At 53.5% G+C, this 14,192-nt stretch overlaps 2 protein-coding genes across 6 annotated transcripts in view; one reads left to right on the top strand and one right to left on the bottom strand.

Moving 5' to 3' along the window:
• Positions 1–10,660, bottom strand: part of Jakmip1 (janus kinase and microtubule interacting protein 1) — a 119,526-nt gene extending 108,866 nt beyond the window's left edge. For 2 of the 5 annotated variants that reach the window (XM_013073090.3, XM_087187299.1), the window contains exon 1: positions 10,372–10,660. The gene's annotated coding sequence lies outside the window, so the exon portion shown is untranslated. The remainder of the gene's footprint in view (positions 1–10,371) is intronic. The other 3 variants (XM_087187300.1, XM_004847312.3, XM_087187301.1) reach the window with 2 other exon arrangements.
• Positions 10,567–14,192, top strand: part of LOC101710317 (uncharacterized) — a 38,742-nt gene continuing 35,116 nt past the window's right edge. Inside the window, exon 1 of the mRNA XM_087187764.1 lies at positions 10,567–10,948. Within this exon, the coding sequence (XP_087043890.1) occupies positions 10,567–10,948 (382 nt within the window). The remainder of the gene's footprint in view (positions 10,949–14,192) is intronic.

The following is a 14,192-nucleotide window of genomic DNA, read 5'->3' as shown; positions in this document are numbered from 1 at the left end:
GACATGTCTATTCAGCCCATTTGTCCACTTGTTGTTTGGGGAAGGGGTTTAGTTCTTCAGATATTCTAGGTATTAGTCCTCTCCTAAAAGAGTAGCTGGCAATTTCGTTCCCACTGTGTTCACTCTGTTGACTGTTTCTTTCCTTTCCAGGAGCTTTTTAATTTAATGCAACCTCATTTGTTGATTCCTGGTTTTACTTCTTGCACTCCTGGAGTTTTCGGGTCAGCAAGGCTTTGCCTGTGCCTGTGGCTTTCAGCATCTCCCCTATGTTGTCTTCCAGTAGTTTCAATGTTTCTGTTTTTATATCTAGGTCTTGTGTCCATTTTGATTTTAATTTAGTGCATGATTCAATCTTCTGCATGTGATACCCAGTTTCCCCAGCATATTTGTTAAAGAAGTTATCTTCTCTCCACCATATGTTTTGGATTCCTTTGTCAAAAACCTGACAGTGCATGGGGCTGCTTATGTCTCTTCGGTTCTGCTCCACTGGCTCACGGTGTCTATTTTTGTGCCTGTACCATGCCGTTTTGTCACTGTGGCTTTGTAGTATAGCTTGACGTCTGGAATTGTGCTCAGGACTGCTTTGGCTATTTTGGGTCTCTTCTGGTTCCAAGTGAATTTTAGGATGGGGGGGTATTGGTAAAGAATGTTTTTGGTATTTTAATAGGGATTACATTAAATTTAAAGATGGTTTTTGGTAATATGGTCATTTAACAATATAAATTCTACTGGTCCAAAAACAAAATCATTATGTATACTTAAAATGAGTCAATAAACTTAATTTATTATTTAAAACAGATGAATAAATAAAATAAATAAACTATTTACACACCTAAAAAAAAGGGATGTCTTTCCACTTTCTTTCGTGGTCATTTTTTTTTTTTTTTGGTACCAGGGATTGAACTCGGGACCTTGTGCTTGCGAGACAGGCGCTGGAACCACTGAGCTAAATCCCTTGCCCTCTCCACTTTCTAATGTCAATTTTTTTCTTAGAGTTCTGTAGTTTTTATTGTAGATGTCTCTCATCTCTTTGTTTAGTTTGATTGCTAGGTGAGTTGTTTTGTTTTTGTGGGGTTTGTGTGTGTGTGTGTGTGTGTGTATGTGTTGAAGCTACTGTGAATGGAAATGTTTTCCTGGTGTGTGTGTGTGTGTGTGCGTGTTGAAGCTACTGTGAATGGAATTGTTTTCCTGATTTCTTTCTCAGTGAGTTTATTATTAATGTATAGGAAAGCAATTGATTTTTGTGTGTTGACTTTTTTTTTTAACCCTGCCACTTTGCTGAATTTATCAGATCTAAAAGTCTTCTGGTGGAGTTTTTTGGGTCTTCTATGTGAAGAATCATATTATCTACAAATACAGTTAATTTGACTTCCTTTCCTACTTGTGCCCTTTTTCTTTCTTTCTCTTGGCTAAAGTTTCAAGTACTACATTGAACAGAAGTGCTAAGAGTGGACACCCTCCTCTCATTTCTGATTTTAGAGGAAATGCTGTCAGTTTTTCCCCATTCAGCATGACACTGGTGGGGGGTTTATGATCTTACCCCAGTTAGAATGGCTATCATTAAAACACAAAGAGAAACAAATGCTGGTAAGAACATGGAGGGGAAAGGGACCCTTTCACATTGTTGGTGAGAATGCAAACTAGTACAACCAATATGAAAATCAGTATGGAGAGGCCTCAAAAAGCTAAACATAGAAATTCCATTTGACCCCACTACACTTCTCTTGGGTGTATCCCTGAAAGAGTTAAAGACATCCTACTACAGTGAAACATGCATACCATGTGTTATGGTTTGTGTTTTGATGCCCCCTGCCCCAAACCCTCACACAGATGATGTGGGACTTTCTTTTTCAGAGGTAGTTGAATCTGGAATGTGTGATGCTGGGGTTAAGGGTGTGTGATTACTAAACCACTGCATGTGAGTGATTGGTTTGGCACCACCCTAATCTCAGTAGTCTGAATAAGATAAAAGGGGCAGAAAGATGCTGTTAAACCCTCTTGTTACCTGTTTCTCCTCTGTGATGTGTTTGGCATCTTTGCCTTGGAGCCAGCTGATTATGGACTGAAACCTCTGAACTGTGAGCCAAATGAACCCCTTCCCCTCTAACTCTGGGTGTCAGGTATTTTGTCTCAGCAAGGAGAGAAAAGTAAGTAACACACCATGCTTATAGCTTCACAATTCAAAATAATTAAGCTGTGGAAATGGCCTCTCTGGCCATCAACAGACAAATGGATAAAGAGAATGTGGTATTTATATACAATGGAGTATTATTTTCCCATAAATAAGAATGAAATCGTGTCATTTGCAGGAAAGTGGATGGAACTTGAGACCGTAATGCTAAATGAAGTGAGTAAGACACAGAAAGTTACATAGCACATGATTTCTCTTATATAAGAAAACTAAGCTATAAATAAATGAGTAAAATGAAGGAGAGATCATAGAAAACAAGAAGGCAGACTTTGTGGATATGGGATGAGGTTGGGGGGGTAGGGGAACAGGGGGTAAAGGGACCAAAAGTGATCAGGGTGCATCATATGCCTGAACCAACTCCTCCAATTCCCCGACATGAACACCACAAGCATGTACTGCAAATATATGCTGATAAAAAATTATTGTCTTGGTTACTTTCCTTGTTGCTGAGACAAAATACCGAACACCCACAAGCGAAGGGAGGAGCGGTTTATTTGGCTCAGTCTGCAGTGGTTTCAGTCCATAGGTGCCTGGCTCCAAGGTGGGCAGCACGGGAGAGGGGCAGAGCAGCGGAGGCAGCAGAAGAGAGCAGCAGTAGCAGCAGGAGCAGCAAGCAACAAGCGACAAGGCTCTTTCTATCCTTCACATCTAATCCAGGCTCCCCACCCTTAGGACAGATAGCACTCACACCCTTAATCCCAGCATCACATTCCAGACCCAGCCACCTCCCAAAAGCCCCCCCCCATAACCACAGGAGGCTTTGGGGGACATCTAGACACAGCCATCACAATTACAGTCCTCCCCAGGGCTCGGCTTAGGTTTTCTGGGAACACAACCCACCCTGGGAGGGCAGCACACTGCCAGGCACCTGCAGAGGGCTATGCAGGAAAGAGAGGACCCTGCAAGGCCCAGGACCGCCTCTTCCCAGGCAGCTCTCCGCCGGGAGCACACACAGGACACACAGGTCCCCAGGCGGAGGGGCTCATCTCCCTCCTGACTCCTGCCTGGTGGGGCCTTGACCTGCGGTCCTTTCCTGGGCCAGGGAAAGCAGCAGATTGGGGGAGCAGAGGGACTGTGAGAGCAGCCTGCGCCACACCCTGAAACCACTGTGCCCATCATCTGTCTGCCCGTCCATGGGGCAGTGGCAGGCTAGGACCGAGCAGAAGCCACACCCACACTGGGAGGGGCCCATAGAGCTCCCTGGGTTCCTGGATTTCGGGTCGTGGAAAGCGAGCCTGGGGTTCCAGACACTGCGGTGCTGGTGCGATTGATGTCTCGGAGGATGGGAAAGGCTGCAGGGGCAGTGGGGGCCACTCGGCAATGGGCTGAGCTCTGGGAATGCCAAGGGATCTCCTTGGCTGCTGGCTGGCATGAAGAAACTGTACGGCATCCTGACAGCTCACGGCCAGGGACCAGGCTGTCCCAGGGGCTGTCCCCATGACTCCTGTGTACACCCTTCGGGGAACCATGTGCCACCGAGTTCCACATAGATTTCGGATAGTGGATCCCGCCTCCCAGAAAGCAAGCAGCTGCAGTGGGCGCATCTCATCTTCCTGGGGCCCGGGGCATAAGGAGGGGGGCTAGGAACAAATGTGCCTTGTCATCATCTGTCATCAGACTGAGCTTCCTGATTACTGGTGGAAACCACAGCACAACAGGCTGAATTGCCCTACCCACAGTCACTTGGGCCACAGGAGGCAGAGCCCAGGTGCCCAGCCAGGAACACCACACGTGGAGCCAGATCCCCACCCTCGGGGACCTCATAGCCTACAGCAGCACTGTCCACAGGGGCATCATGCAAGCCTTCCAAGGAATTCTAAACTTTCCAGCAGTCACGTTAAAAAAAAAGTAAAAAGTGGGTGCACCTCTACATTCCCAGCTACTCAGTAGGCTGATGCAGGAGGATTACAAGTTTGAGGCCAGCTTGGGCCACTTAGCAAGAACTTCTCAAAATAAAATTTTTAAAACGGCTCAGAATGTAGCCCCATGGTGGAGAACTTGCCTACCATGTGCCAGTTCCGGGTACCATCCCCAGTTCCACAAAAATAAACAAGCAGATAAATAAAGAAAAACAGGTAAAATGAAAAATGCACTTCATTTAGCCCAAAATATGCAAGGTAGTTTCATTTCAACATGTACTCAACCTGAAAATTATGACAGACCTTTCAGGTTTTCTACTTTTAACAGAAACCCAGGGTGTGCTCCTCACTCTTGCCTGGGCCATATAGCCCATGCTGGTGATTCGCCTGTGCTGCCCCACCCACATACGCCACTTTGAGGAATGCCCACGCGGACCCCAAGAGGCGGGGATGTCCTCCAGATTTCATAAAAGGAAATGGAGCCAGAATGATGGAGCAACGCAGCCTCCATCACAGAACCATGAGGCGGAGTTAGGACTCGAAGTCACACTGAATGCCATGCAGCCCATGGAGTATTTGCTGAGCAGCTACTCTGCCCCCAACGCCGGTGCATGGACAGGAAGGCTGAGGGGCGGGCTCCCGGCCTCCTGCACTTCCCTCTAGCTTCCGGGGAGGTGGGAACGATGATCAAGGAGTCCACACAGTCACTCCAGGCCATGATGGCTCTCTGAACAAAGCAGGGAGCCACACGGCAGGAGCAGGGCAGAGCGGCTTCCTGGGACAGGAGGAGAACTGAAGCCGGGCCGGGAGAGGGCAGGGGGGAGCGTCCCAGACGGCAGGCACAGGCACATACGCTCCGAGCGTCGGGCCTGCCGCAGGAAGGACAGAGAGGCAGCCAGGAATCCCTGCCCCATGCCAGCTGCCCCTCTCGGCCACTCCACTGGCCCCAACCTCAACCCTTGCCTCGGGGCACCCTCACACCCTGCTGGGAAAACAGGGAGCCCACAAACCCATCTCCGGGTTTTAAGAGCAAGCCAGGGCAGCATCTGTATGGAGGGTAGGACATTCACGGCTGTCTGATGGGTGTCAGGACTGATGACTTAATGAGCCCGGGGACAGAGAAAATGTTAGCACAACACACACTGCTTCCAACACAGGTCATAAGGGTCAAAGCTGAACACAATGGACAAACACAGTGGAATAATACTCAGCTGTTAAAAAGAATGGAACAAGGGCCGGGGATTTAGCTCAGCAGTTTCGCGGCCTGCTGCACAAGCACAAGGACCCAAGTTCAATCCCCTGTACCAAAAAAAAAGAATGGAACAAGACATCCACTACCACACGGGTGAACCTATGAAACGGGAAGTGAAAGAAGCCAGGCACAAAAAGCCATATACCATATGGTCCCATTTATATGAAATGTGTCCCAAAGAGGTAAATTCACAGAGATTGAATGCAGATCAGGACTGTCAGGGCTGGATGGGGGCAATGAGGAGCAAATACTGACAGGTGGTAAAAGTGTTTTGGAACTAGACAGATAAAGATTGCACAATATTATACATTTATCAAATAAACACCAGTGAATTGTGCACCTTAAGGGGACAGAAGAAAAGAGCTGCTTCAACAGAAGCTGTGTATGGCAATTGCATCAAATAAAATCCCGAGTTGGAGCAAGGAGATACAGGCAACTGAGTAACGTGGGAGGAGCGGGATGAGGGGCTCCAGGGGCCAAAGACGGGGAAGCCATGCCACTGGCTCGCTGCTCCCTGACCGGTGCGCCCACAGGAGGCAGCACACTCCCAGGCACGGGCCGACTCAAAACAGCCGGGGAGAGGCTGGCAGGCCAGCGCGTCCCGACCTGGCACACACAAGAGCATTACTGCCACAGCGACGGCCCAGCCCGTGCACACAGAACCCTTTTCATTCCTTAAGCGGCCCTTGAGCCAAGTCTGGGCCATGGGGACAGGAGGGCAGCGGCTGTCCCCGCACAGTCTCTGGGTCCCTGCAGCCCGGTCAGGAGCTCTGGACATGTAACAGGCCCTGAGGGAGCGTCCAGGTCCTGGAAAGGACAAAGGGGACATTTCAGGTCACAGAGAGGCATGGATCGACCCAACAGCCAACGAGGGTGCTGCCGGGGGGACCTCATCGGAGCCGCTGTCCCTGCCCAGTCCTGGACTCAGCCCTGCCCTGTCTTCCTTCTCATCCTCACAGCCCCGTGATTTTCAGGGAAGGACCCTGGAGCAGTCGCCACTCCCAACATGAGGACAGAGTTGTACAGGGTCCCCAGCAGTGCAGGCTCCAGGACAGGAACCCCAGGCTGACTTAATGCCTTCTCTGCCACACCCACAAGCAGCTAACCTTGCTTTTCCTACAAACTGCCCCCAGGCGGCAGGGGCATCGATGGGAGCCCCACTGCCCGCTGAGAACGCTGGGAAGGCCTGAAGGTGCATGGTGAGGGTTACACAGCAATGTCAATGTGCTTAATGCCACTGAGCTGTGTACTTTCAAAGGGTTGGCAGGGTAGCCATTATGGAATATTAAATATGTGCATTTACCATAAAATAGTTTAAGAATGGATCTGGTAATGGGCTCTTAAAAAACTGTCAATAATTTTTTTTAAGTAGATATCATACATACCACCAGGTAAAATTTAGTGAAAAGACAATAAAAAATAGCAATCTCCTGGGGGTGAGGTGGGCTCCTTGGATTCAAATCCCTGCCCTGGAACTTACTAGCCGTGTGACCCTTCTACGCTCCTCTCTTAAAGGCCAAAGTCAAGTGTGCCTTTCTCAAGGATGGAACCAGCTCAGTCGGATCAGAGAAAGCACAGCCGGGAGGATACCCAGCCCCTCCTGCAAAGGTCTGGGTAGGGGGCCGGGGATTTAGCTCAGTGGTTCCACCTGCCTCGTAAGTGAAAGGTCCTCAGTTCGATTCCTGGTACCAAAAATAAAAGGGTTGTTGGAAGTGTCTCTGATCCCCCAGGGTCTGCCAGGGAGGCTCCAGTCTGCCAACATGGTGCTGAAGCAGCCACAGCCGTCACTACATAAATGAGTGTGGCTGATCCAATAAAACTTTATTTATAAAAATCATAGCTTGCCAGCCCCCGGCAAGGACCCTGTTGTAACATGCCTGATTCTAAAAATAAATGGTAACACTCAAGACAAGAACAGAGCCCTGTCCATGGAGCTGCCCCGGACGGCCCACCTACTCTCTTCCTGCACCTGAGTGTGCATGGCCCCCTGCTGATCTCCACCAGCACCTCGTACCCCTGCCTCCCACAGACCTGTGTCCCTGCACTGTGCACCTGGCTGTGGAGAGCCGTAAGCAGAGCAGACCCTTTCTGAGGGCATCCAGGGCCACATAGGACACGGTGGGCCCTCTACCAGCTAGCCGGGAGTCCTTTCACAGCCTCTGATCCCTACAGCACCAGGGCCACGACAGCGGCCATCGCCGGGTTGGCATGCCTGTGGGGCCAGCCCTGCCGGGACGCCTCTGCCCTGGGGCTGCTCCCCTGAAGGTGCCCATGTGTTCCTTACCTAAGGGGAGGCGCGCAGCTAAAATAAGAAAACTCACAGGAGTGGGAGGTGGAATGATTGCAGCTATTCTTCTTATATAACCTCACGCCCACCCTCCAGAAGACTCGAGGAGCTCAGAGAGGCTGAGCCACTTGCCCAAGGTCACAGAGCCAGTGCAGTCTGGGCTGAGCCACAGTGCAGCCCCTCGGTCCAGGCCTGCTCACCCAGCCCCGCTGGTAGCGGGAGAAGCACGAGAGGGCCCCTAACGTGGGCATCTGCTATGACCATGCCAAGGCAAGCAGGCTTCTCCACAGCTCACACATGCTTCCTCCTTTTGTGACTACCTATTAAGTTCTGATTGGGCCCAGGGACCACACCTGTGATCCCCATACCCACCCAGCAGGGCCACTGCCCTGATTTGTACAGGAAATGAAGGCTCAGAAAGGTCAATCCTCTTGCCCAAGACCACACAGCAAAGGGAATAAAACACAGGCCAGTCCAACTTCAGAAGCCCTGCAGGTTGATCCCACCCCGGTGGGAAAGGAGACTGACCCAGGAGAACTGGGGCACACTGAGTCACCCCCAATCTCTCCCAGGGAGGATCCCATTTGGTTCGAAACTCAGGTGGAAGGCAGGGTCTAGATGGGATCCCTGGGGCCTGCAGGAAGAGTGGAACGACCATGTGTGGCTGGCCTTGGGGACTGTCCCTCCTGTGCCTCTTCCTCACCTCCAGCCCCACACACCAGCAGAGCGGCCCAGAGGCCACCCCTCCCCATGAAGTCTTCCTGGTCAGGCTGGGGGAGCGGGATGCTCTCCCCCTGCAGTCCTGCATGTGTCCCTCTTACAGGGCAAGCAGCATCTCGTGGCCTGACCCCCTGCCCAGGAAGGCAGAGCCCCCACCACAGGGAGCTGATGCTCTGACCTCCCTGTGGCCCCAGTCTGCAGCAGGCAAGATTGGCCTAAGGACAACTACACATATGTGCACGTACATGGAGTCTGAAGATGAGAAAACACACAACCTGGCAGTCATGAAAGGAACGTGAGTGTTGGGCCGTATAGTATGAATAGGAGTTCTACAAATAGACCAGGAAGGGGGAGACTTTGGGAGAAAAACAGTATGAGGAAAACTCCATGTGAAGACAGATGTGTGGAACATACAGGTGGCACACTGGCAGAGACAGCCACAGGGGAGGGGACAGGTGGGCCTGGGAAGCCAGGATGTGAGGGACTTGTGAGGTCAGGGGCAGCGGGAGCATGGATGGTTTGAAAAAGGAAAACAGCAACCGTCTCACTGCTTGGGCCCAAACTGGAGTTTCTTGCTGTAAGAAGACTCCAGAGTCACCCACACCCAAGCCTGGAGCGGGGAGGCGGGCAATGCAGGCCTTGGGGTACCAGAGTTTCCAAACAACACTCTGTAACAACCCCACGCCCCGCAGCCTGGCACCCCCAGTTTTCTCCATGGCCAGGGTCTCCGGGGAGTTGACTGCGCCCTGCTAGACCAGGCCCCTTGGGGAGGAGAGGTCCTCAGCAGGCAGGTCCCAAACCGGCCCCTCCCCAGCCCAGGCCCGAGTCTCCACCCCGCCCGCTGCTCCCACAGCCTGGCCCTCCAGCCAGTGCCAGGCCAGCGGTCACCTGCGTGAGAGAGGTGACATTCACTGGGCGGGTGGAGCCCTGGGTGGGCGGCCGGGCTGGGGCTGCGCTGGCCTTCCCCCACCTCCCCTTCTGGTCTGGGAGGCACAGGCGGTACAGGCATCCGATGGGAGAGAGCAGAGTGACTGGCCTGACACAGGGGAAGCTCAGGCGACACAGGGGAAGCTCAGGCGGGACCAGGGGCTCCCCGACCTCAGCGTGCCGTGCCGGGAGCCGAAGGAAGGGCGTTCCCACAGGGGGAACAGCACGACCAAAGGCCAAGGTCAGTGTGAGGGAGTGGCGCAGAAGTGGCAGTGGCAGAGGAGGCTGGAGGTTAGATACACTGTCGCTGGAGCTTAAAGGGCCGGGCAGACACTGGCGGGGAGCCCAGGGCGGCCAGGCCTCGGGGAGAGGTGTGTGGGAAGGGGGCTTTTAAGGCCGAAGGCGGCAGCCCGGCAAACGGCCTCGATGGGTGTGGAGGCCCAACCTCAGCAGCCCGATCTACAGTGGGGAGGATGGGGCGCAGGGCTGGGGACCAGCAGGGCGCCCGCATGGTGCCCGCACCGCAGGGCCGATCCTTGCTCGTCCGTGCGCCCAGGGCAAGCCGGCCGGTGGCAGGGTGGGTTGCAGCCTTTCTTCCATCTGGCCAGCCTTCCTCTCCGCGCCCACGTGGGCGGAGCGGCGCGAGGGTGTGCGTGGCGCGGCTGTGGCAGCGGGTGCTGTGTCTGGGGTGGAGCGGGGTGCGGCCAGGGCGGACGCCCCCTCCCGGCCCCCCGCTGCCCCGGAGTGGCCCTGCCTCCAGCTCCATCCTCGGTGCTACCTCCACAGGGGTCCGGGGGACAACGGGGAGCCCCGCTGGCCACGCCCCCCACGCCACTCCCGGAGGCGACGAATGCCCCCCCTGGGCTGGGGCGGAACGGGGAGAGGAGTGGAAACGGGGTGGCGTGAGGGACGGGGGCGGGACGCGGAGAGAGCTGGGGCAGGCGACGTGGCTGGGAGGTATGGGGGGGGGTCTGGGCGAGTGGGGGATGGGAGGGCAAGGGGGGGGCCGCGGGGCGGGGTGCGCGCTGGCTGGGGGCGCGCGGCTGCGGGGACACGGGCCGCCCTGTCCCCTGCCCCCGGGCCCGCCCATCGGGCGCGGTCTGCAGAGGCCCTTCCGCGGCGCACCTGTACCCACCTGCTCGGCGTCCCGGCCCGAGCCGGGCAGCAGAGGCGGGCGTCGCCAGCGCAGTCCCGCGCGCATCCTCGGGCCGCGCCTCCCGCCCCGCGCGCACGCCGCGGTCGCTGTCGCTGCTGTCGCCCTGGCCTCCGCCGCCTTAGAAAGGACTGAGGAACAGAAAATAAATGGACGCAAAATCGTAAAAACCAAGTGATGCGCAAGGACAGCAGCGGCTGCGGGACCGGCAGGGCGGGCGACCGGCGCGTGCCGCACTCTCGCGGCTGCAGCTCCCGCGGCAGCCGGGCGCCGGTTCGAAGCCCATCCCCAGCCCTCCCGCGGCGCCCCTCCGATTGGCCCGTTCTCCCGCCAGTCAGGGAGGGGGCGTGGCGCTCTCCCTGCCCCGCCCGGCCCAACGCCCGGAGCCGGTCTGCCCCCGCGAGGCTAGGCGCAGCCGAGCGTGCGCACTGGGGCCAGAGCCGGGGTCCCGCGGCGGCCGAGCAGCCCTGGGGGTCTTCCAGGCTCCCATCAGGGCCAAAGTCCTGGGGAGCGCGCCCCTGCGCTCACCAGGTTCATACCCGGGAGGCGGGGAAGTGGGGTGGGGGTGGGGGTGGGGGTGGGGGTGTCTAAGGCGATCGGAGCCATCGTAGGCCAAGCAGTGGCCAGGGCCGATGGAACAATCGCGGGTGTGCATTTCCTTCTTTGTGCAGACCAGGAATTTGAAGGTCAGGGGTTAAAGGGAAAGGTTCAAGGAAACAGAAGTAGCTAGTGACAGAGCAGGTGTTCCAACCAGGGAATCCTAGTTCTGAGCCCATAACCTTCACCACGGGGCCAAGCACCTCACCGAGCAGTGAGTGCTTCCGTGAACAACGTGAGGTCAGTCTGAGTCCTGGAGGAGGGCAGTTTGGCCAGGCAAAGATGCAGTCCTTTGTCCTGGGACACAGCTATTTACTGAGCATCTACTACAACAGTCTGTAAGTCTAGGGGTACCAAAGAGAGAGAAAGTCCCCACCGGAGTGGGCTTAAGTGCTGTCAGGGAGGAGAGGAAAAAGCGACCACACCCTGGAAGGCCTCAGGTTAGCACTCTGCGGAAAATGGGGCACACCTGAGAGCCTGGAGGGCAGCAGGTGTCCCTGGCAGCAGAGAGGTGAGAGGAGGGTGAGGAAAGATGAAGATGGGGAAGCGGGCAGAGGCCAACCCTTGTGAGGTTCTGTAGGCTACGGGACAGAAGTCAGAGCTCACCCTAGACGCTGTCACCCGGAGGACAGGCCTTGGGACCAGGTTTGCGGTTCTAAAATGTGTAAGATGAGCTGTGTTGAGCCGCAGTAACAAACAAGCTCAGAGCTCAGTGATTTCTGTTTCTTGCTCACACTTTGCATCCCTCATCCAGTGGCTGGAGCTGTCAGGACTCTGCCTCCGCGGAGTGCCCACGGCCTGTATGGCAGATGAACGAAAGGTGGTGGCCTGTGCTGGCTTTTAAAGCTTAGGCCTTGCTGGTGCTTGGACCTGGGTGGGAGGGAGGAGCTGTGGGCTGAGGCTCAGGTGTGAAGGGCTGAGCTGCGCGCCCCCCCGTGGTACCTTGAAGTCCTAACTCCCGGTGCCTCGGAGTGCGCCCTGTTTGGAAACAGGATAGCTGCAGATGTAATGAGGTAAGACAAGGTCATGCTGGAGTAGGGCAGGCCCTTAATCCAGTCTGACTGGCGTCCATATAGAAGGGAGAACGGGGGACCTCAGATGCACACAGAGAGAACACCCATGCTCGTGGCCGGCCTGTATATCAGCTAGCCAAGGGTGCCAGAGACTTAAGCCAGGGAGAGTGGGGAGAGAGGCCTGGGGCACCCTGTCCCTGGCATCCTCCAGAGGACAGCACCCTGCTGACGTGGAGAGCACCAGCCCCCAGCTTGCAGAACTGAGATACTAAATGTCTCTTTTTGGAGTATTTTAATAGGATTATGTTTAGCTCTGAGTGAACAGAACCACAATTACACAATGGTTTAAACAAATCTTTCGGCCACTTAACAGGAAACCCAAAAGCCAGCCAGCCCTCATGTATTCTGCTTTCACTCCTTCCTGCTCAGCATGCAGTTTTCTTTCTCATAATATCTTCAAGGTGACAAGATGGCTGCCTCTCCGCCAGCACCCATCATACTTCCAACCAAGAAGGAGAAAGGCAAAAGGCACCCCCCCGTCGACATCAGTTCTCTTTGATCACTTTTCTAGAAGCTCTTCCCTGAGACTTGTTTTCTCTGGTGGGCTAGAACAGTGTCACATGGCCATTCTGGCATCAGAGGAGGCTGGGAAATTTAAAATATATATAAATGGAGGGCACATTGCCTCCTGGAAAGAAAGAACAAAACAAAGAAACACGGTTCTGTTAGAAAAGAGAGGAAGGACTGGGGTTTGGGGGGGTTTTCTTTTTGGTTGTTTGTTTGTTTTTTGAGACAGGAACTTGCTAGGAAGCCCAGGCTGACATTGAACTCAAGGCAAAGCTCCTGCCTCAGCCTCCTGAGTGCTGGGATTATGGGTGTATGCTAACCTGGCTAACCTATCCCTTTTTGTGCTTTTACTTTGAGGCAGGTCTTCCTAAATTGCTAAGTTGCCCAGGCTGGGCTCCCACTTGCCACCCTCCTGCCTCAGCCTTCAGAAGTGCTAGGATTACAGGCATTCACCACCACATCTGGTTCTTTTTCTTTTTTTTTTTTTTGGTACCGGGGATCGAACTCATGTCCTTGCACTTGGGAGGCAGGATGCGGAACCACTGAGCTAAATCCCCAGCCCTGGTTCTTTTTCTCTTAACCTCCAGTGTCATTTCCATTATTTAATGGATTTTGAACACCTAACCAACTAACTGTGCTGGATCCTGGCTTCATAACACTTTATACAATTTGGGGACCTACCCTTAAGAAAAAAAATTAAAATAATTACAAATACCAATTTACAAAGTGAATACTTAGAGTAGTAACAAAACACAACAAATTTTTTAGTGTTTTAAATTAAGAAATATCACAAATATTACAAAATCCAGCAAAGTGACATCATAATTTCATTACTTAAGTACCTGACATCCACCATTATAATAATTTCTACATCCTTTAGTTTCCTTGCCTTTTGGGATTGTCTCTTCATAGAACAGTGATTTTATACTAAAAATCACTGCGTACAATAGATAAAATAGAAAGATAAGTCAAAGTTCCCTATGATGATGGGGAAAAAATTTTAATGTAGGTTAGAAAGCTTTCCTCGGCCTCGGAACTCATTATTGGTAATGTATGTACATATTGGGGATTTTTTCAAACTGGGAAAACTACCACTCATAAGTGAGTGCTAAGATATGGAAGAATTACATTTATTCCAGTTTTCTTCCTGTGACTATTAATTTTCATGATGAAAGCGGACTGCACAGTTTCACCACAGAAAGTGCCTAGACCAGGGCTTCCTGAATTTCCATCCTGGGCACCTGGAGAAGAGGGAAACGCAGATGCTCAGGGTCCCCCACATCCTGCTTGGCATTTTGCTGAGCTAACACCTGCTGAAGCTAAGTCATCTCAGATTAGGTGGCCCCAGGTTGCCCTGTGGCTCTGAGTCCCCCAGCTCCCCATGCCCTGTTGGCAGAATTACATTTTCCACCTCTGTCTCTTCTGCCCACATAGTTCTGGTCTAGCCACGTGTATTGCATGTCTCCAGCTGACGCCCATGGATTGGCACAGTGGGTGGAGTCACTCCTGGAAGCCATGGCACCTGCTCAGGGAGCAAAAACTGGACCTATACAGCAGACGGGCTCAGACTCAGGTAAACACATCCCATGGGACCCAAGCCAGGCACCCTGACGAAACTTCCCTTCA

This window comes from Heterocephalus glaber, unplaced genomic scaffold (genome assembly GCF_053883595.1).
Source record: "Heterocephalus glaber isolate CG9 unplaced genomic scaffold, H.glaber_assembly_v1.0 deba00001509, whole genome shotgun sequence".
NCBI classification, from domain to species: Eukaryota; Metazoa; Chordata; class Mammalia; order Rodentia; family Bathyergidae; genus Heterocephalus; species Heterocephalus glaber.
The sequence above is the reverse complement of the archived record's forward strand: the minus strand, read 5'-3'. Positions and strand labels throughout refer to the sequence as shown.